Source organism: Cupressus sempervirens, chromosome 6 (assembly GCF_028749045.1).
Source record: "Cupressus sempervirens isolate cs-2001-9-10 chromosome 6, ASM2874904v1, whole genome shotgun sequence".
Classification (NCBI taxonomy): domain Eukaryota; kingdom Viridiplantae; phylum Streptophyta; class Pinopsida; order Cupressales; family Cupressaceae; genus Cupressus; species Cupressus sempervirens.
The window spans coordinates 346138584-346160716 of record NC_143123.1 but is presented as its reverse complement, the minus strand read 5'-3'; the positions used below and the strand labels follow the sequence as shown (position 1 = coordinate 346160716).

At 34.2% G+C, this 22133-nt stretch overlaps 1 protein-coding gene across 2 annotated transcripts in view; it reads left to right on the top strand.

Annotated features, from left to right (window-relative positions):
* The window catches only part of LOC149552547 (T-complex protein 1 subunit alpha), a 95341-nt gene that overhangs the window by 9024 nt on the left and 64184 nt on the right, over nucleotides 1-22133 (top strand). For both annotated transcript variants that reach the window (XM_089788120.1, XM_089788121.1), the window contains exons 3-7: nucleotides 19132-19221; nucleotides 19384-19470; nucleotides 19644-19703; nucleotides 19896-19946; nucleotides 20256-20351. In XM_089788120.1, the coding sequence (XP_089644246.1) occupies nucleotides 19132-19221; nucleotides 19384-19470; nucleotides 19644-19703; nucleotides 19896-19946; nucleotides 20256-20351 (384 nt within the window). The remainder of the gene's footprint in view (nucleotides 1-19131; nucleotides 19222-19383; nucleotides 19471-19643; nucleotides 19704-19895; nucleotides 19947-20255; nucleotides 20352-22133) is intronic.

Here is a 22133-nt window from a genome sequence, read left to right as displayed (position 1 = left end):
GATCGGTTCTGTGATATTCAAAAATTGCGATGATTCGCTGCTTCCAAGTGCCATAATTTCGACCATTGAATTTGGAGTTCTGCTTGAGCAGAATGTTTGTCAGAGATGCCATGGCACATTTTTCAATGAAAAATTGTGAAAATCAGTGAAGACACGTTCTTTGAGGCAAAAAATAGAAGACCCAAGAAAATCAGAGAGTGACCCAGAAGAGAGCTTGAAAAACCCAGAAGGAATATGGTGTCATTTTCTAGATCCGCTAGCTAGAAACTTGAGGCACAAAAATCGAGGCACCAAAAAAATCTGATGAGGACCCAATTGAGCTCTAAAAAAACCACCAAGAATCTGAAATCAAAATTTTTTTCGAGCTCAAAATTTAGGGTTTTGAGCAAAACCCTAGCTAGCAACCAAGAACGGTCAAAAATTGCAGAAATAAGGAGGTTTGTTAATAAAAACGCCAAGTTTTCTTCAAGGATGGATGAACAGGATTGGAGAGTGTTAAACGAACATCAAGGAAATGGTGTAGCAGTCGGAAGTTTGAAGAATCGAATGCAGAAACCCGTCTGGAAAAAACGACATGTTTTTTCCCAAAAACGTGATGCACAACAAAGACGTCTACAACACAAAGGTGAGATAGTAGAGAAAATTGCGGTTTGTAGCAGCGCCGAGTTCCTTAGCCAACGAAAATGGGAGCACTAAGAAAAACATGAGTTTGTTAAAATCGCGATTTTTGGAGGGCCAACTACTTTGAAAAGCGAAAAATTACACAGGATGCAAGCTTGTTTTCATTCACAAACTAGAGATCATGCAATCTTCAAACAAATTTGATGATTCTCCAAAATTCGAACAGAAACCCTAGGCGGGTTTTTTTAAACAAATAATTTCAAAAAGAAATTATAATTTTTTTTGAAGTTTTGGCTCTGATATCATATTACAAAGTAATTGGTAAAATACTTGCTTGTTATTAACAGAGATCGAAAGGTCAATATATACAAAAGAATAAAAGATGTTTTCTTAGGAAACGATTGCAAAGAATAGAAACATTCTATGCTAAAAAAAGTGAAAGCTAACTAATGCTAACTAGATATTTACAATAGATTACCATTAACTAATAATAGACGATTATCTATTATCGTAATATTTTTCAAGATCAATGCTAACTCCTTTGGAACTAATGATGTGACCAAGGTACAAATTCCGTTAAGCCGAATTCACACTTAGACTCCTTAGCAAACAAAGATTCTTCCTCCTAAATACTAAGCACTTCCTCTAAATGTTTCAAGTGCTCATCCCATGTTTTGTTATATATCAAATTGTCATAAAAAAATATCAAAACAAACTTCTGAAGCTGCTTGATGAAAATTCAGTTCATACAAGATTGGAAGGTGGCTGGTGCATTAGTCAGCCCAAAGGGTATGACTAGAAACTTGTAGTGCCCATAATGACACCTAAATGCTATCTTCTCTACATCCCTTGCTCTTAAATTTGATTTGATGGTACCCGGATTTCAAGTCTATCTTTGAAAAGAAGCAAGCTCCATGCAGCTCATCAATCAACTCATCAATGTGAGGAATGGGGTACCAATTCTTAATTGTTTTCTTGTTTAAGGCTCTATAATCAATACACGTGTATGGTTCCATCTTTATTTCACTAAGACCATGGAAGAAGCAAAGTGACTCTTGCGTGGCCTAATGTGACCCATTTCCAACAGCTCTTTAATTGCCTTCTCTATTTCATCTTTATGCCTCATAGAGTGTCTATATGGAGTAGTTATGACCAGTTTAGCTCCATTCTCCAATTCTATTATATGCTCAATGCCTCTATCCGGTGGAATACCATGCAGAATGTCATGAAAGACCTTGTTGTACTTATCCAACAACACCTTAATCTCAGGCTGAGAACTCTTATTTTGCTGTCCCAAGTCGGTTGGCGTGATAACACACTCTGCTGCCCACTCCACTTGATCATGGCTTATTAATTTTTCCATTCTTTTGAAGGAGACTATCTTACGACTACCACTTGTCATTCCCCTAAGGAGAAACTTCTTACCTTCCACTTCAAATTTTATTTCCATTGTTTGCAAATTCATTCTAAATTCACCAAGTGAACGTAAGCATTGGATGCCAAGAACCACATCGGCGTCTCCTATTCTAACTACATAGAAGTCATGCTTCAATTCGTACTCACCAATCTGAATGCACAAGTTTGATATCTTACATGTGTATGTGATTGTGAATCCAACAACAACCATTACTCTAAAGGCTTTATGTTCTTCAGTCTTAAAACTTCTACGTGCTACTATTCCTTTGTCTATGAAATTGTGGGTAGCACCGGTATCTACTAATGTGATTACTCATTGTCCACTCTTATGTTCTCCTGATTCATCTGATGTAAAATCTTCTTTGCTAGAGCTTAATTCGTGCGCTGCCCCGAATTTTCAGAACCTGATTCAGGGGTTGTAAAATACTCGAACTGTTCCACCTTTGCCTTAAATGGACACTAATGAGTTGGGTGCCAAGGTTCCCTGCATTGGAAACATAATTTCTTCTTTTTAAGTGCTTTAAGTTGCTCATCATCCAATCTGATCTGCGATTTCTAATCAACATCCTTATGTGAGTGTTTTTTGTTCTTCTCCCTCATGTGATGGAGGTTTCTTGGAAAGTATTTACTTCTTGAAGTTGATGCCTCCATTTCCCTTGCTTTTTTGATGGCATCCTGCAAGTTAATTGAGTTCAAAGCCTTAACCCAACCTCTCAAGGGCTCTATCAACCCATCAATGAAGAGTATCACCCTCCTCTCTGAAATATCCATCATTGAAACTGAATTTTATTTGAAATCTGAAATGTAGTTTCTACAGTTCCCCATTGCTTCAATTGTGCCAACTCCTTGAAGTCATGCTCAGGGTCTTTCTTGTCAAAACGATCAATAAGCTTCTCAATAAATTTAGCATAAGACACAATCTTATCATGGTCTAAAGTAATCAATCCAAAGAACCACCAATTGTGAGCACTCCCTTCCAAATACAAGGTTGCATATTATATTGCTTCATCTTCCGTCATTGATTTGAGCTGAAAAAAGGTATCCAACTTCTGAACTCATGATCTTGCTGTAATTTTCCCCGACCCATCAAAATAAGGCATGGACACTTTGCCCACTCTTTGTTGCAAATCTTGATTCTGATACCTTTTAGCAATCCCTCTTCCTGGTCTATTCCTTTACCAAAAGGCAATGTTATCAGGAAATGTTATTTCATCTTGGAAATCTGCTCCTAATGCTTGCCAATCAGCCCATACATGTCTATAAAGGTCTTGATTTGTTTGCTCATTCCCTGCTGGTATGTTATTAGCTTGGTTGAAAGTAGGCATTAATGGCCTAGAGTAAATTGTTGAACCATAATTCCCCTATTGTCCGTGCACATTCATGCACATTCGAAGTTGAACTTTGTCCCTTATTTCTATTCTTTCCTTGGTTGGTGGTGTTGTCATGGTTTCTATTATATGTAGGTCCTTGATTCCCATTATTCACATGTTGTTGTACCAATTGTGTGAGCATCTGAGTCATCTGTTGTTGAGATTGTACCATTAAGTTCCTCATTTCCCGTGAGGTCCTTGCCAGTTCTCCTAAGGCATTCTCAATCCCACTTGTGTTTGTGGCATCCTTGTCCATTATTTCAATCTGGAAATTAGATTGCCCAATTTTTGGTTGCTGGTCCAAATTTGGTGTTTGATCTATTCCTGCAAATATAATGCTGTAATGGACGCATAACATTCAATCTTCCCAAGAGCTTGTCAAAGCTCTGATACCACTATAATAGGCTACCCTGTTGTTCACCTTCCTTTCTAATTAAAGTCCCAGTTTTCTCAAAAAAACTAACGGATGACATGCATAGCAATATTAATTCTTGCACAAGTTAATAAAATCTCAAAACAACTCTCATTCATAAAAAAACTCAATAAGTTTATCCGTCACAACCCTCCAAATAACAATTGCTAATTAAACATAGCAATCACATTTCATACTTTCAAGAGTAGAGTATTTCAAGGATAACTTTTGCACTTCATGAGTTCAAACTGACCTTGTGCTTTCTGCTAAAGATTCAACACCCACCACTCTCTGAAAGGCACCAACAACTTCACCCAGTTTCACCTGACAACTGATAATTCAACGCTGGTTATAGATATAACAATTGCATAGACTGGGACTGGAGCGACATTGTGATCCACCGTTTGGGTTACCATGTTGGATCACTTTCTTCCTCCAATGGTTGTACTATTCTTCCTTTCTCTGCGAGGTGACTTATTTCATGAACTTTTAGCACCATCCCGTCATCACTCCTTCATTCTGTTACACTCCAGGTTCTGTGAAGCGAGTGTTTTTAAAAATCAACTCTGCTTCTGTTTTCCGCTCACGACTTCGATCTCCAACTGCAACAATATGGAATCCATTGAAGTCTCAGTTAATTGACGCCCAGTTATTGGACTTGTAAACTTTTTAGTAAGCTCTGGTTAACCATAGAGGTCGCTCCAGGAATCTTTGCAAAATCTGTCAAACTCGCTTCCTTAATCTTTTTCTTCCCTCTTTTCTTCTTCTCCCTATCAGTCCTGCTGGACTGGATATATTTGCCAAGACTCTGATATGTAACACAAAGGTCCTCTTGTATTCCCAATTACGTGGCCTTTACTGATTTTGTTCTCCTCTTTTTGTTATATATATATATATATATATATTCAGATTTAATCTTTAGCTTTTCATGATGCTCCTATAATTACATACACATTAGTTTTTTCTCATTTATTAAATACAAAAAAGGTAAGAAAAACATTTAATAAATGTATGGTAACTTATGTGTTTAGGAGGGGACATTACATATGATATTAAAACTATATTGACTATGTGGCAAATATTTTAACGACTATTCAAGGAAGTCATTGGTCTCCACTTTCTGGTTCTCTTGTTGTGTAACTGTCGTTGGTTTTTTGGGTTGTCTCGGTAGGATCGAAGGGATATTTTGATGTTGCCATTTTTTTCTGACAGGTATAATGAGCATAACACCCTTTTCGGGAGCCTTTTCAGAAACTCTCTTTTACTTTCTATTTTTAGTAGATTAGTGATGAGCATTGACCATGTTAGTTGCTATTTTTTGTAATATCGGTGGAGTTGGCTTTGATGCTTATTTTGGGATTTGATATAATATGGAGTTATTAAATTAAATAACAAGTTATCAATTTATAAAGTTAAATTAAATATTTAACTTTATCATTATTTTAATTTATTTTATAGGGACTATGGAAAGATCAAATATTTAAAATAAAAATTATAGGTTCAAAGTGCTCTTTTATTTAAAAGTGACATGGTGGGTGGGGAATAGTAGAAAAACATTCGTGGGATAATAGCAAAAAAGCATTTGTGAAAAATGACAAAAACCATTCTCAAAAAGGGGGAAAAACATTCCTGAAAAATAGAGAGAAAGCAAAAAGGGAGGATTGGGGCTCTCATTTTGGGTTGTTGATGAATTGGATATTGTTTATGTTTTGAAGGAGTTGTTGCTTCTTGGTTTGTGAGGATGGAAACTCTTGCAGATAACATTCTCCACATTGTTGAAAGAAAGATGCAATCTGGAAGATAAGTTGGCCATTTTACACAAAGGTCACAACTGAGTTTCAATAGTGCTGATACCTTTGGTTCTTTGAGCAGCAGAGTGTTAGAGCCCAATTGCAAGGCTGATTGAGGAGATTTTGCAGATTTGTGGGTCTGATCATTGCTGACCAGTCTCTGTAATGCTAGTTGTTCATCTTCTGGGACATTGCATGTCATGTCCCCTTTTCAAATAATTAAAAATAATAATCTTTGCTAAGGTAGGCAGGCTCAAAAAGGTGAAGTTTCGGCAAAAGGGGCTAATCTTTGGAAACCAATGGACTAATAAATAAAAATTATTATTAAAATATAATTTATTAATCCATCTTGGACGTGAGTTAGGGTTATGCCCTCTTTTAAGGGATTTGGAGGCATTTTGGGCTTATTCCAAAACTTGATTTTCGCTTATTGCTTTGTTGTTCTTCAGAGGCTGCCAAACCTGTGGAGAAGGAGACCCAAGGATGGGAGTTTGCAGGTTTCCAGGAAGGCTAAGGACGGGAGTTTAAAGCCATTCCATGTGCAAGCTCATGCAGAGTTTGCCCTTGTGCTAAACAGTGCAAATTTGTGGGTTTTCGGATCTATTAATAATATGTGAAGCTGTGAAGTTTTTGGCACTATTTTGGGCATACCCGATTTGGGGTTTATTGAGAAATTGGTGGATCTTTGAAATATTGGTTGTTTGATTTTAAAAATCTGATTAGAGGCTTGAAATATCATATAAAATCAGAGGAAGGGACATTTCATTGCAGAGGTTTATAACTGGTTTGTGGCACCATTTCTCGTGCTCCAGTCGTCCATCTCGGAGTTCTTGGTGTAGATGGTTAGGGCTTTGAAACCCATTTTCTGATTTTGCTGTTGCATGTATGTTAATTTATTTTTCGGCAACTAGGTATGTTAGGTAGACGATTTTAATTGGTTTTCATCGAGTATTTCAAGTTTGATCCCTGTATTGTATTTCCAAGTTTATTGTATATTATAAACATTTTGAAAGTAGCAACCAATCCCCACTCAATTAGATAATTGCATGCTTAATTCTCGTTTCATGTTATTGTACTAAATGAGTTGGAGTAGACATCCTTCACTCATCAAGTTGTTTATCTTTAGGACTCAGGAGCATTGTATTTGTGAGTTTCATATTATTGCACTGATTGAGTTGGAGCAGATATTCCCCACTCAACCAGTTTTTTATCTTTTGAAGTATTTGCATATGCAAGTTTAATTAGTGTGCATGCAATCGGAATCTAACAATCAGCAGTAGATATATCTTGTTTCATTTATCATAAATGCGAAAAATCAGGAGTGGTCAAAACAGTCATGGTAGTATAGAGTTGAATATAACCAGGAAATTGAAAGAAGAAACATCAATAGTGCAAAGTCTTCATTTCATAAGTTATATAAGAGTAATGCAATGAAAGCTAACTAGAAGGAGGAACTAAGGCTTATTACACAACAAAATCCTACGTTTCCATATTTGCTCAATCACCTGTGAATTCGGAAGTTGATTTGCTTTGAATTCTGGTTGTAAAGTTTCTACAAATTCTGATCAACCAATACTGAAATAATGATTCTAGTCTTGCTGAAAATTGATCTACTTCAATTTGGGCTGAATGTTATTGTTCAGGAAGTCTGAAATGAATTCTGGAAATTATATTCTATCTCTAATCTAAATTGTCAAGGAGCAGAGTGGAAGAAGAGCAGACTTTGATAATATTGTGTGTCTTCTATCCACAATCTTGTTCCTATTTTATACATTAACCAAGGGTCTTGTCTTTCCATAAGACACACCCCTTCTAGGATGACCCTCCATGAAACAATCCTTTTCCGTAACAAATCGGTGGCCTTTATCAAATAACTAATAGTTAATTAGTAATCAACTACACTAGTTATTTAAGAGGCATATAAGTATAACTAGTAAAATGCCGATCATTATAGTGAGAAGTATTTATCATGAGGCAGTATAAGGGAACTTATATGCATATCAGATCCGTCTAATCAGGAATATCAAAACATTGACATAATCAAGTTATTAGGATTTAACACTCCCTCTTAACTTGATAATATAAATGAGAGAAACATATCTAGCAACATTGTTTAAGCAAGCATAGAATTGCACTCTATATCTATCTGATTTTTCCATGCATGTAGTATCATGGCACACATGAGACTTTGTTATATTACTAAACCTGTAATATGGATTATCACTAACACTTGTTGTAACAACTGGTTTTCTACTAACTAACTTCATCATTTATCTAACTGAAATATAGTTCAGTTTCACATGACATAGAAATCAATAACAGTTTAAAAATCTGAAATTTAAGTCTACATTACTTTTCTATTCGAACAAGTTTATCATTAACTAATAATTGATATAATCAGCTGTAAACAAATCTGATCTAATTATGATTTATTGAAATGAAAATGCAGATTGAAATGCTCATAAACAACTAACTAATTTTTAAGAAATATCTAACTTTATAATAAATGAAACTTACAGCTTGAAAGGAAAAATATTGAACTTACAGGTTAAGTAGTCATACAGTTTTTAGTTGTAAGACTTTCTAGATTGGTTGTTTAAGCTCTGACTCTGGTGAGAGGAGAAGCATTATCATATGCTTAACCTCCCAACCGCGGACCTTTTTACTTATCCCCATAGGTTCTAAATTAATAGAACGACCCTCCTTACCTCGAGGTCGGGCTTGGGACGTTTATTGATCCAGCCATCGGAGTAATCAGGTGGGTTGAGGTCCCAACAGTTATTCGAATGAATAACTAAAGCGTCAGGACAACAACATGATCAATTTGTTGTGGCAAGTCTGCCTTTTACCACCTCGGCCAAGGATTTCGAAATGTGGGTTTATAACCCGATCTCCACCACTCAACTTGACAACTAATTTCGAAAGTGGAATTTGCATGAGCTATTTTCATTAGATTTTATTTATATAATAATGGTTACTGATTTCATTCATGTATTTCTTTTTAACAGGTTCATCTACACCTCCTCACTGTAACAGGCCATCAGGCTAGTGACTTTTTGGTGCTTGAACATTTATCTTTGTTAGTATAGCTCGCACCTTCATCATCTCATTCTGGCATTAGCCTGGTGATATCCTTGGTGCACTCAATACTGTTATTAGATATTGTATCACATTATCAAAAGTAAAGCTTTAAATTTCAAACATTATTTATAAAGACTGGCATACTTGAGGATATTCTATAATTTTAAGACATTTGGCTGAAGAGTATTGCTTTGGACAAACGACAATATTCAGCTAAGGTATTGGCTTAATACAGTTCACATGAATGTAAAATACAGACTTCAAATGAAGGTTATGAATGCTCTAAAACCATATAGGAGATGACTTGTAAAACACAGAAAAAGGATAATTACCGACTCAGCTTAAACAAGGTAAAATAAGAAAGAAAGAATTACTGGTCGTCTCCTTATGTGACTCTTTGTTCAGCAGTTGAATTTGTTGTTCCTAGATTCAACGCTTTCTTCTCAGACTTCCATGGCTTACTAGTGTTTAAGAAATGCAAAATAATATTGATCTTTGAGTGCTGTTGGCATTGTAGTAGAGCAGGGAATTCAAAATTGTGAAATGGTAAAGGAGAAAGCTGAATATCTCAATGGGGTATTGATACACGACAAAGCTCACATAAATATATTTTAAGCCAACCTTATGGCTTCCTTGTCGTTACAAGAATTACATTCGAATTCTTTTTCAATCGGTTTGAAAAGAAGAAATAAGGAAAGAGGGAAAAATTGAAATGAAAAGGAAAGATGAAGAGTCCATTTATTAATATTATTTTATATTATTTTATCATCTTGGTTAAGTTTATAAATACTTATTTGTAAGGTGGCATTATTGGATTAATAATTTTAATGTAATGGTGCCACTTTGTATTTATTTATTTATGATCTTAATCGAGAGAGTAAAATAACATTAGGTGATATTATTATTTGATAAATTTAATTGAGGCAAGAACTTTGTTTATTTTTAATATTTATATTATTTTTAATTTTAGCTCATGCGGTTCCACCAAGAAATTTATTGTCAAGTTCTAATAACCTTGCTAGGGCGATGTTTAAGTCAAACCTATCATTCTTGATGACTGAATCCTATGACCATCCCATTCCGATGACCTCGTTTCGTAATGCTTCCCCTCTCTCTCCGGTCTTCATCCTGTAAACATTTTAAAACAACATTCTCGCCAAAACATCAATTCAGGATTCATAATTTGTTTAACAAAATCATCTAGTGATCGTTAGGAAATTTCATTATAATAACTAACCCATTCATCATAAATGTACAACGGCTAAAATTAACTAATTCCATTTCACATGAACACAACGACTAGATTTAACTGACTAGTTTCATTTGATAATCAAATCAATGCAACAACTATAATTAATTGATTCAATTTCACATGAACATGAAGAAATAAATAACGACTATAACTAACATGATATGACAACGGCTATAATGAACTAACTCGATTTCACATGAATATGAAAAATTAATTTAGTTCAATGGCTATAATCAGCTAAAAAATTTTAGGGCAAAAATTGGGATGTAACACTTGTGATATTAGTATTACATGTAATGCAATACATAGGATAAAATCTAGAGAATGATAAAATTCTTCCTTTATCCAAATTGGGACTCGTAGGTACTAACAAACTTATATCACAATATGATCCTAAGTTAAGATCTACCAGTACACAGGATAAAATTCGGAGAATGATAAAATTCTTCCTTTATCTAAGTGGTGACTCATAGGCATAGAAATGTCTACATCACAACGTGATCTTGAACTCATCCAGATCTGATAGTAGTTCTTTACTTCTCAGTACATTATCTTAGAGATCGTCATCTCTCATAATGTCTTTTATACAAGTGTTCATTATATCAGAGATTGTCACCTCTTAGATAATGAATACAAATGGTGAAGCCCATAACAGTCAATAGCCTGACAATACTAATTTTAACTTAAAATTATTTTATTAATAATTAAAGAATACAAATGTATTATAATTAAACCATACCAAGTCTTTTTTTGAAGTGATCCATCTTCACTCGAGAGAGAGGTTTGGTAAGAATATTTGTTGTCTGATCTGCAGTGCTAATGTATTCTAACTTTACAATATTCATGTCTACCATAATGGTAAGGAATTTCAATATGCTTCGACCTGTCATGAAAAAGTGAATTCACAGAAAGCTTGATGGAACTCTGATTATCACAGTGAATAATAGTAGGATTCATGGGTTGGCCAAATAATCCCACAAGTAACTTTCTAAGCCACACTGCTTCCTGAGAGGCCATTGTTGCTGCAATGTCTTAAGCTTTTGTGGAACTCTGTGCTACTGAAGCTTACTTTCTGCATATCCATGATATCATCATTGAGCCTAAACTGAAACAACATTCTGAAGTGCTTTTCCTATCAGTAACACTTCCAACCCAATCCGAGTCTGTGTACCCATGTAAGTCCAAGTCAACTTTCTCATACTTGAGCCCAAGGTTAAGAGTGCCTTGTAAGTATCTCATAATGTGTTTTACTGCAACTAGGTGAATCTCCTTTGGCTCACACATGAACTGACTTAAGGCATTAACAACATAGAAAATATCAGGTTTTGTATTTACCAAGTACATAAGAGACCCAATCATCTGTCTGTAAAGAGTAGAATCTATGAAGGATGATTCTGTTGCTGCTTCCTTAAGTTTGTGTAGATTAATCTCCATAGGAGAAGACATAGGTTTGCAGTTCCACATTCCAAATCTCTTCAAGATGTCTAATGTATACTTTCTTTGATTAAGTATGATGTTATAAGAGTTCTGCCATACTTCCAGGCCTAGGAAGTAATAAAGGAGTCCTCAATCTTTCATTTCAAATTCTCTGATTAGATCTTTCTTGCATTAATCTATAAGATGATCATCACCAGTTATTAGTAAATTATCAACATATAGTATCAAAACTATCATATCATCTTTATCCTTTTCATAATAGAGATTTGGATCAGCTTCATTCTTGGAGAATCCTACACTAGATGGATACTTATCAATTCTTTCATACCATGCCCTTGGAGCCTGTTTAAGCCCATAGAGAGCTTTCTTGAGCTTGCAAACAAAAACTTTAGGGTTATGAGTTTCAAATCATTCAGATTGTTCCAAATATACCTCTTTTGTAATCTTTCCATTCAGAAGTGCTATTTTTACATCCATCTGATGTTGCAATAGCTAAGACTGCTCTTACATAGGTGTATCTAGCAACTGGAGCAATGATTTCTTCATAATCAATTCCCTCCTAAGAGAATCCTCTGGCTACGAATCTATCTTTATATTTTTCAATACTATCGTTAACAACATGCTTGATTTTAAATATCCACTTAGAAGAAAGAACAAATTTTCCTTCACACTTTGGAACAATTTTCCAAACATCATTTTTAATAATGAATTGGTATTCTTTCGTCATTGCATCCTTCCAAGCTGTATTTTATTAGCATCTGAAACATTGGTTGGTTCTGATTTAGATAAATCACTCATGTTTGCTGCATAACTAGAAAATCTTTTGGATCTTTTGCTTTCTCTAAAGGTTCCAGATGGTGCAGTGAAATCTTGTGCTTCTTCTACAGTCTTAATAGCCCAAAGTGGTCTTTTCTTAGGATTTTGAGTTTCCTCAAGATTAAGATTTTGAATTTCATCTTCAATTTCTTCAATGTTCTCCCTCTGAAACTCAGATTCATGACTTGCTTCAGAACTAGGCATATGTGAAGGCTCTTCAGAACTAAGGGCTCTTTTGAATGCTAAATCTTCTTCAAATATTACATCCCTACTAAGTTCAATGTTTTTTTGACTAGGTATAAAAACTTTATATGCCTTAGATGTTTCACTATACCCGACAAAAGTGCCTTTCCTCCCGGAGGGCTCTAACTTAGTTATCTTTTCTTTTGGAACATGTATGTATACTAGGCACCCAAATATCCTAAGATGGCTTATATTTGGTGTAATCTTAGAAAAGACTTCTTCAAGAGTTTTATCTCTAAGGTGGGAGCGAGGATTTCTATTTTGAAGAAAGACAATAGTACATGAGGCTTCTGCCCAAAGATAATATTCTAAATTTTGATCAAATTTTATAGCTCTTGCCGCTTTTATAATTGTTCTATTCTTCCTTTCTGCTACCCTGTTTTGCTGCGGGTTATAAGGGACAATATACTCCCTCTTAATTCCCACTTTACAGAAATCTTTAAACAAATATGAAATATATTCCTCTCCATTATCAGTCTTAAGAGATTTAATTTTGTGTCTTGATAAGTTTTCAGTTAATGTTTTGAATTCTTTAAATCTCTTAAGGATTTCTTCTGATTCTTTACATTTTAACAAGTAAATCCATGTTTTCCTAGAGAAATCATCTATAAAAAGTATATAGTGCCAGGATCCTCCAAGAGAAGGAACATACATAGGGCCACATAAATCTGAGTGGACTAATTCCAAACATTGTTAGTTTTCCTAGTGCTATCTTGAAATGGACTCTTGGTGTTCTTACCTAGAGCGCATCCTTTGCATATGCTTGAATGATTTTTATTCAACTTAGGTAAACCAGTAACCATCTTCTCCATTTTTGATAAGGCTTTGAAGTTTAGATGTCCTAACCTTCTATGCCATTTTTCTTTTATATCAGCAACTTCGTGAATTAAGGCTTGAATAGGTTCTATGTTTAATTCATACAAGTATCCCTTTCTTTGACCAATCAACTTTGATTTCTTAAATGAAGAGTTCTTAGAGCAGGTCATTACTTTACCGTCCATGAATGCAACATTATGCCCATCATCTTCAAGTGCTGTAACAAAGATTAGATTCCTCTTTATTCCTGGTACATAGAGTACTTTTTTGAGATAGAGAGAAATACCCGACTTTAGTTTCAAGGTGTAGTTCCCATTTCCTTTGACTGAATGAGTGGAATTATCACCTATGGTAACTTTGTCATTAACTTCTTCTCATATTGAGTTTAGTACTTCTTTGTATCCTATAATGTGTTGAGATGATCCACTATCAATTACCCATGCTTGCTTGATACTTCATTTGATAGTGCAGAATACAATACACGTTTCTCAAGATCATAGTTTTCTTCTTTCCTAGTAACATATGTACAATTTACTTGCTGCTTTGTATTCTCAAGGCAATTAGATTTATAGTGTCCAAATTTTTCATATTTGAAGCATATTATTTGGATAAATCTCTCTTAGGTTTGTCATTCTTTGATTACCCTTCTTCTTCTCGAAGTGCTTCTTCTTACCTTTATAGGAATTTGTGTTAAGAACATAAAGTTCCTCATCTTCAGTTTTCAATTTTACTCCTTTCTTGAGTTTCCTAGATTCTTCTTGAAGGCAATATCCTTTAAGTCCTTAAAGTCTGGAAGATTATCTCTAGCACTTACTCCTTATGAGAATGTTTTCCATGAGTCTGGTAACCCATCTATAGCCATAAGTGTTAGCTCTTTGTCTTTAATTATGGTCCCTATATTTGCAAGTTCATCTCTTAGACTAGCCACCCTTAGGAAGTATGAATTCATAGATTCTCCCTCCTTTTTCTGTATATGATTTAGTTGCAATTTTAGTGCAAGGGTTCTAGTTGCATTGTTAACCTTATGCATTTAATAATGCACTCATCATATTAAATGCTGTCTGATTTTTCATTAGCGTAGGTACTATTTCATTTTTAACTCCATCTAATATGATTTGTATGGCTTTCCTGTTTCCTTTACTCCAAATAGTTTTATGAGGATTAGCGTGAGGTTGCTTGGATTCTTTATCAACAAATTGTTTTACATCATTGTCTTCAAAAATTATCATAATTCTGAATTTCCAAGCAACAAAGTGTTCTTTTCCATCAAACTTGTCTTCGGTTCTGATTTCGCTAGCCATTGATGGTAGAAGGATGTTGCTAGATATTTCAAATCTGATTGTCAATTGGCAGAGCCTAGGTTTGACTACCAGACTCTGATACCATGTAAAGTTTCTACAAATTCTGATCAACCAATATTGAAATAATGATTTTAGTTTTGCTGAAAATCGATCTACTTCATTTGGGCTGAATGTTATTGTTCAGGAAGTTTGAAATGAATTCTGCAAATTATATTTTATCTTTGATCTAAATCGTCAAGGAGTAGATTGCTAGAAGAGTAGACTTTGATAATATTGGGTTTCTTCTATCCACAATCTTGTTCCTATTTTATACATTAACCAAGGGTCTTTTCTTTCCATAAGACACACCCCTTCTAGTTAAGCCCTCCATGAAACAATCCTTTTCCATAACAAATCGGTGGCCTTTATCAAATAACTAATAGTTAATTAGTAATCAACTACACTGGTTATTTAAGAGGCATATAAGTATACCTAGTAAAACGCCGATCATTATAGTGAGAAGTATTTATCATGAGGTAGTATAAGGGAACTTATATGCATATCAGATCTGTCTAATCGGGAATATTAGAACATTGATATAATCAAGTTATTAGGATTTAACACTGGTGCGGTTTGAATTCGTCTGAAAGTCAGCGACAATCTGTAAAAGTTGGGTCAAATTCCCCAAGTAGGACCTTGGATGAATGTGACACAAATTCAACGAGTCCAAAACGAATGTTGACAAGCGTCGACTGAATTTTGGTTTTGTTGACTTCTCAACAACCTTTTAAAACTCTTTTTTGGCCATGTTAGCCATTTAACGACAACTTCAGACCCAATTTCTGCATTTTAATAAACACATCATTGCTTATCCACGAGCTTTCCACCCAATGTCGGTTGAGGTTTTAGCATTTGGCCGAGGCTGCAGTTTATTGTGTTTGAAAATAAGAAACACAGGAATTGCAGAGGAACAATGGGACACAACAGAGGCATACTCACAAAGCAAATCCATAGACGTCCATTTAATTAAGCTTTTAAGATTCCAAGGATGTTGAGAGCTCAAACAAATGGTAGCAAGAAAGGCAACTAGCAGAAATGATCTTCATCACACCCTAAATCCATTTGTTCATGCCCTGAATTTATTTATTCACATCGTGCAATGAAAATGAATTCCTTAGTGCCCATGGTGTAGACAGTTTTTTTAAAAATAGTTTTGAATACATGTTTCTTATAATTTTTGTAGATATATTATTACGTGTTTAAAATTAATAATATTGTTCTATTTTCCATACGTTATAATTTAATGAGTATAATATTTATAATAATTTTATTTTAATTTATTTTAATAGAAAATTTATTTTATTATTTTATTTGGTAATATTATTTAATTTTAAATTTATTTTGTAATCTTAAATTATATAGTTAATTTAATGGATTTATTATATATATTTTTGGCCTTCATCAAACTTATTTATTTTATTATTGATGAACTCAAGCTCCAACTTGAGCCTTGTGACTTAGCTCATGGCATTCATGCCATTCACACTCAATAAAAATATCTCTAAGTAATTTAAATTGTATAAACTAATTGTCTCTAAATTTTGTTACTTGACAACTCATCTAAGAGATGGTCCTCAAACCCGAAGTGGTTGTGTGACTTCTTATGCTTGCTTATGGTCCACTGGGAAAAAGTTATTATCTACGTTGTGAGAATGTTTGGTCTATGGAAAGCACTTTGCAGACTACTTAAATTGTGGAAGCGGATTAAATTATCTTCAATCATAGTCTATGCATTAACAAAGATGAAACTTTTATATATATATATATATATATATATATATATATATATATATATATATATATATATATAGTACGAACGAACCCAAAATGAACCCGAACCCAACCCAAAAAAAAGGACGAATTTCAAACCCACATCTGTACCAGAATCCAAATTGGCAACTTAGACATAAATTAGCTACAAGGAGGAACTAAAGGTTTACAAATCTCCATAGGTTGATTTAAGTTTCTTCATATTGGCAAAGAATTTAGTTGACAAGATTAAAAGTGACATTGCTTGAGGATAAGTAATCTTGGGTGGGGTAGATTGTAATGTCCTCTTTCGGAAAGAAGATCTAAAATATTTAAAAATAAATAATAATAAAATTAAAATATAAAATATAAAAAAGAATAATATATATATTATATTATAATACAATATAATTACATGCTTATTAAGTTTAATGAAAGGTATAGAGGCATGCAATGAAGAGGTGTGACTCTCTCAAACATGACATATAATAGGGAGAAGAGTTCATTTGATAGGGGATATGGAGGGAGGAAGAAAGAATGGAGCATAAAAATTAAGGAAGGATTGGTGGAAGAAGAAAGGAATGAGAAGAGAATATAGAAGTGACTGTTTCAAAGGGTAACTATGATGATAGGTTGTTACTCTTTCAAAGGGTGGTAACTATGGAAGGTTGAGACTCTCCTAAAGGGTAGAAATGGTGAAGGATTGTGAGTGTTTCAAGGGTGGTAATTGTGAAAATTTAATGAAGTGGTGTGACTTTCCCTCACATTGGAAGATATAAAGGGGAGAAGGTTTCATTTGAGGACGTCCAAGGGAAATTAATTTGGGAAATAATTTATAATTCTCAAGTTTGACAATATACAATTTTTTTGCGTTCATACAACGATCTTCAAGGCATGTTCCACCAATGAAAGATTTTGACTCTTTCAAGGGTGGTAATTGTGAAATTTTAATTAAGAGGTGTGACTTTCCCTCACATCAGAAGATATAAACGGGAGAAGATTTCATTTGAGGTAGACATCCAGGGCAAATTAATTTGGGAAATAATTTATAATTCTCAAGTTTGACAAGATACTTTTTTTTGCATTGATACAACAATCTTCAAGGCATGTTGCACCAATGAAAGATTCTGACTCTTTCGAGTGTGGTAATTGTGTAAGTTTAATGAAGAGATGTGACTTTCCCTCACATTAGAAGATATAAAGGGGAGAAGGTTTCATTTGAGGAAGACAACCAGGGCAAATTAATTTGTAGAATAATTTATAATTCCCAAATTTGACAAGATACAGTTTCTCTGCGTTCATACAACAATCTTTGAGGCATGTTCCACCAATGAACTCCACCAACCAATTCATGTAGTTGGATACTTAACCCTGGTATTTCCTGTTTGGATAGCTTCAGAGATGTTATTAGAGAGGTTATGGAGGGCCTCATATTATGCATTGAATCTTTTTCTTTTGGAACTATATATTCAAGGAAGAACCACTCAGTCACTAAGCCCCAAAAATTGGAGTTTTACTTGCATCTTACAAGTTACAAATTTCAAATATTGATAAAATATGGTTTACTTACTAACTCTTGAAAATCATATAGGTTCTTGTTGGGGAGATTAGGGTACAAATATGCAAATGTCAGCCCACCCCTTGTAGTGCACTCCTCATGAGCATGACTGGAGTTGATTTGAAGCCATTCACATAAAGAAGTAGAATATATGAAGTCAAACACTCTTTAATAACTTTGTCTTTGTACAATACAATGTTTGGCTTCACATAAGAATGCTAGTGGGCAAATTAGAGGAAGTCTTTGCTTTGGATGATATTGATCCTTTTGGTGATCGCACGATAGTGGATGGGGAGACTTTATTGTTTACTATGGATGAGATTTGAGAGGAAAGCAATGAGGGATATGACTGGAACAAAAGGAGCAATTGGATTGCCATTGGATGACATTAGCGAGGTAGAGGAGTCATTGGTATCTAGTAGAAGCATGGAAATTGAGCTGGAAACACAAACTTGACCTTTTAATATTTAATGCCAACCAAGGTGCTGCAGCAGAGTGCAAGGATTGACCTTTCCCCAAGTTTTCCTTAGATGAGGGAAGAAAATGTTAAATGTTGTAATATGCAATTTATGAATTTGATGATGATTTTCAAAGGCAATCATCATAAATTCATAATAGTAGCCAGCTAAGCATTGTAACAAGATTTTGCAATATGATTTTGAACTAAATTTGTATTTAAATGAATCAAATGTAATAGAAAACATGTTGGTGCTCGTTGTATATTCTGTCATTTAATTTTCTCCAAAATAATGTTTTGAAAGAAATCGAAGCAAATTTTTAAGCTGTCAAAGTTTTGCCAAGTCAAATTTTGGGTCTGCTGAGTTTCTAGCTTGAACTATTGCATGTATCCTGACTAAATCTTCTCATGCACTGGATCTTGAACTAGATATGTACTGAATCTGGTTCCTGCCATGCCCTTTGATGAATGGTTAACTAGGCAAAATAATTACTGGAAAAAGGTAATCGTGGGAGCATATTACTAATGTCATAACAGGGCTGTAAGTTCTGTTTCTCAAGAGAGGTGTTAGATTACTCCTGTCATTTATATGTGTATTTGAAAGGTGCATAAAACACTTGAGGAATTAGGGAATGAACTTGTGGAGATTTTACAATAATACAATTATTTTAAGCATGTAGACTGTTAGTCAGACAGTAGTATTTATGTTTGATTTCTACAAGGTGATAACAGACATCTTTAACCAATGCTTTAACATGTTTGGCATATGACAGATGTTGGTTGATGATATTGGAGATGTTACTATCACTAATGACGGAGCAACCATTTTGAAGATGCTGGAAGTGGAGCATCCAGCTGCAAAGGTAGGGTCAGTTGTTCTCTTGGTTTTTCTTATTGTCCCTTTGTTGTTCTTAATATCTATGCTATGTGCAATGGCAATGGTAATGTTTGGAAAAATTGCACTATTTTTTCAGTGCATTCAATGTATTCTTGATTAGGTTGGTGTGTTGTTCATTTATCTGTAGGTCTTGGTGGAACTTGCAGAATTGCAGGATCGAGAAGTTGGGGATGGCACAACATCAGTTGTTATTATTGCTGCGGAGTTGCTGAAGGCATGTTGCACAAATTATATCTCCTTTTAGGGATCTTGTCTCTTATTTTACCTTGTATACTTTTCTAAGACCTTTAAAGCTTTACTTTCCTTCTTAGGTTCTTATATCAAATTTCATAAAGGAATCTTTCTTACAGTCTGCTGCATGTGCCTATTTGATTTCTGTACTTACAGCGGGCAAATGACCTGGTTCGGAATAAGATCCATCCAACTTCTATCATCAGTGGATATAGGGTAACTTTAGCTATTTATCTTACTATTTAAAAATGCATGCATACAGAATTGTATTTTTGGATTATAGAATAGGGATTTAATTAGCATGGTTTGTGAGCGGTAAAATCAGCTGTTTCTTTATGATTTAGATGATTTTTTAGTAATTCAAGTGTTTCCAGTTGCAAACCATGTTGTGATTTTTACTTTGAACAGCTTGCAATGAGGGAAGCCTGCAAATATATTGATGATAAGTTGGCTGTCAAGGTGAGTTATGCATCGATAGTGTTAAGGATGCCTCTAGAATTAATGCATGCTTGAGGTACATTCACATGTGTGTTTTGGTTTAATTGTTAATACCATATTCAGCTTTTTCATTGGGGAGTCACACTTTAAGCTTCTCAGATTGCATTGACTTAATTATTGGAGGTGACCTCTTTTGTGTAGGAATAATGTTAATGATTTTGAAATTGGTCCATGATTGAGACTATTTTGATGAGTTTTCTTTTGCTTTGATGTTTTATTGCTTAGTACATGAATGAAGCCAACTTTGAGGAATTGATTGTCTCATAACAGGTTGAGAAGCTTGGCAAGGATTCTCTTATCAACTGTGCAAAGACTAGCATGTCTTCAAAAATTGTAGCTACTGACAACGACTTATTTTCAAAAATGGCAAGTCTTATTAGATCAATCCAGCATATGAATTAAATGATCCGAGTATAAATCATTATTGTGCATTAAGTGCTAAAGCTGTGGATGCATGCAGAAATATGGTGCTATTTTGAACTCTGTCCATGTTCTTCCATTGAAATGCACTTTTACTCATTAATCGTACATATATATTATTTAATCATGGCTGAACATCTATATTAACTCTGCGCTTTCCCAAATAAAGATTTTTTTTGAACCTTAAACATTTAAAATATGGAAGAGCTTGAGATACATGGTATTGCATTGTGTTGCCTGGTTAACATTGTTAAGAAGCAAATTTTAATTTCTAATAGGTTGTTTTTCTATACAAGCGTAGACAGACTACATAGAAGTGAAAAACTAATGATGTCTGGTGAAATCCTGCAATCACTATAATGAAGTTTATTAACAAAAGACAAGGTTGATCAATTAATCACATAAGTATAAAAATGTTCATGTGAATCTAGCTTCAAGGCAATTTTTGATTGGAAACTTCCATAATCCAATTCAGTGAAGCTGCAGTGTTGTCTTTATACATCATCACTCCCATTTAGATTCTATGTCTATGAACCTCATATATTTAGGATCCTGCAAACAAATGCTTAAAGCTAATTTTGATGTCTTATGAATCAAAACATCTTCTAAAGAGTAAAGCCAGATGTAAACTCAGGAAATATGTTTTTGTTATGTCATAATTTATGGAGGGATTCTATTTGGGCCCTCACCCATAGATAAAAGTATATACCATTTACTTTCAAACAAGGTGGCTTAGCACATCAACCAAAAAATTGCAGAAATAGGGACCTAAGCCCAACAAAAGTCAATATTTCCAAAAAAGGGACATTATGGATATGGGACTTTCCAAAGGAAAGACTAAGAATTATGACAAAGAAAAAGCTTCTCAACCATCTGTACTGCCACTGCATCCAGAAAATGAATCTACCAAGGAAATCAACACCATGAGTAACCTCTTTGGACTATACAGAGTCAAGGAGGGTTTCATCAATGAACTATGGGAGACTGGTAGTCCCAAGGGTTCCCTAGGAGTGGGTTACGGAAAGATTTTCCAGAAAAGTAGTCCGTTGAGTCTGGTATTTTCTTGTTTAGTGTCAATTCAGTTGTTGTAGGATATAGTAATAACCTTTTCATATAATACTTGTATCAAAAATCTTTGAATCAGAATGAACAATGACGTATATTAGTTCTTTTATAGTTGTCTCCATAGCATTGTACTCAAACTTCATTGAAATTTAGTGAACAAGTTTCGTTTTTTCAGCTCTGTGTTATTTGCATGGTGTGTCTCATATTTGTCATCTTTTCAAGTAAAAGATTAAACTGCTTAAAATAAGACTAAACCACCAGTACATATATGGGAACAGGCATAAATACAGATATAGAATATGGGTATACATCTATGAGATTTTTTCCTCCTTGGATATTGTATGTTTGGGTATGGGATACAAACACATGCACACATACATAGGTACCGAATTTGTGTAGAACATTGATATCTTGTTGATTTTCAAATATATAAAAGATTAATTATATATATATATTAAAAATCATTGTTGAAAGGTCACAGGATTCAAATTGGAATGGACAATCATAGAATTCAAATGAAATTCACCTTTTTTTTTTTTTGGTCACTAATGATTGTTTATATAAATAATAGAAAGTATTACAAAATACAAAAGGCTCCATAGGAGCTAACAGTCTTTAAGTATAGAAATCCAAAAAACTTCCCTTCCACTACTCCCCGAGAAT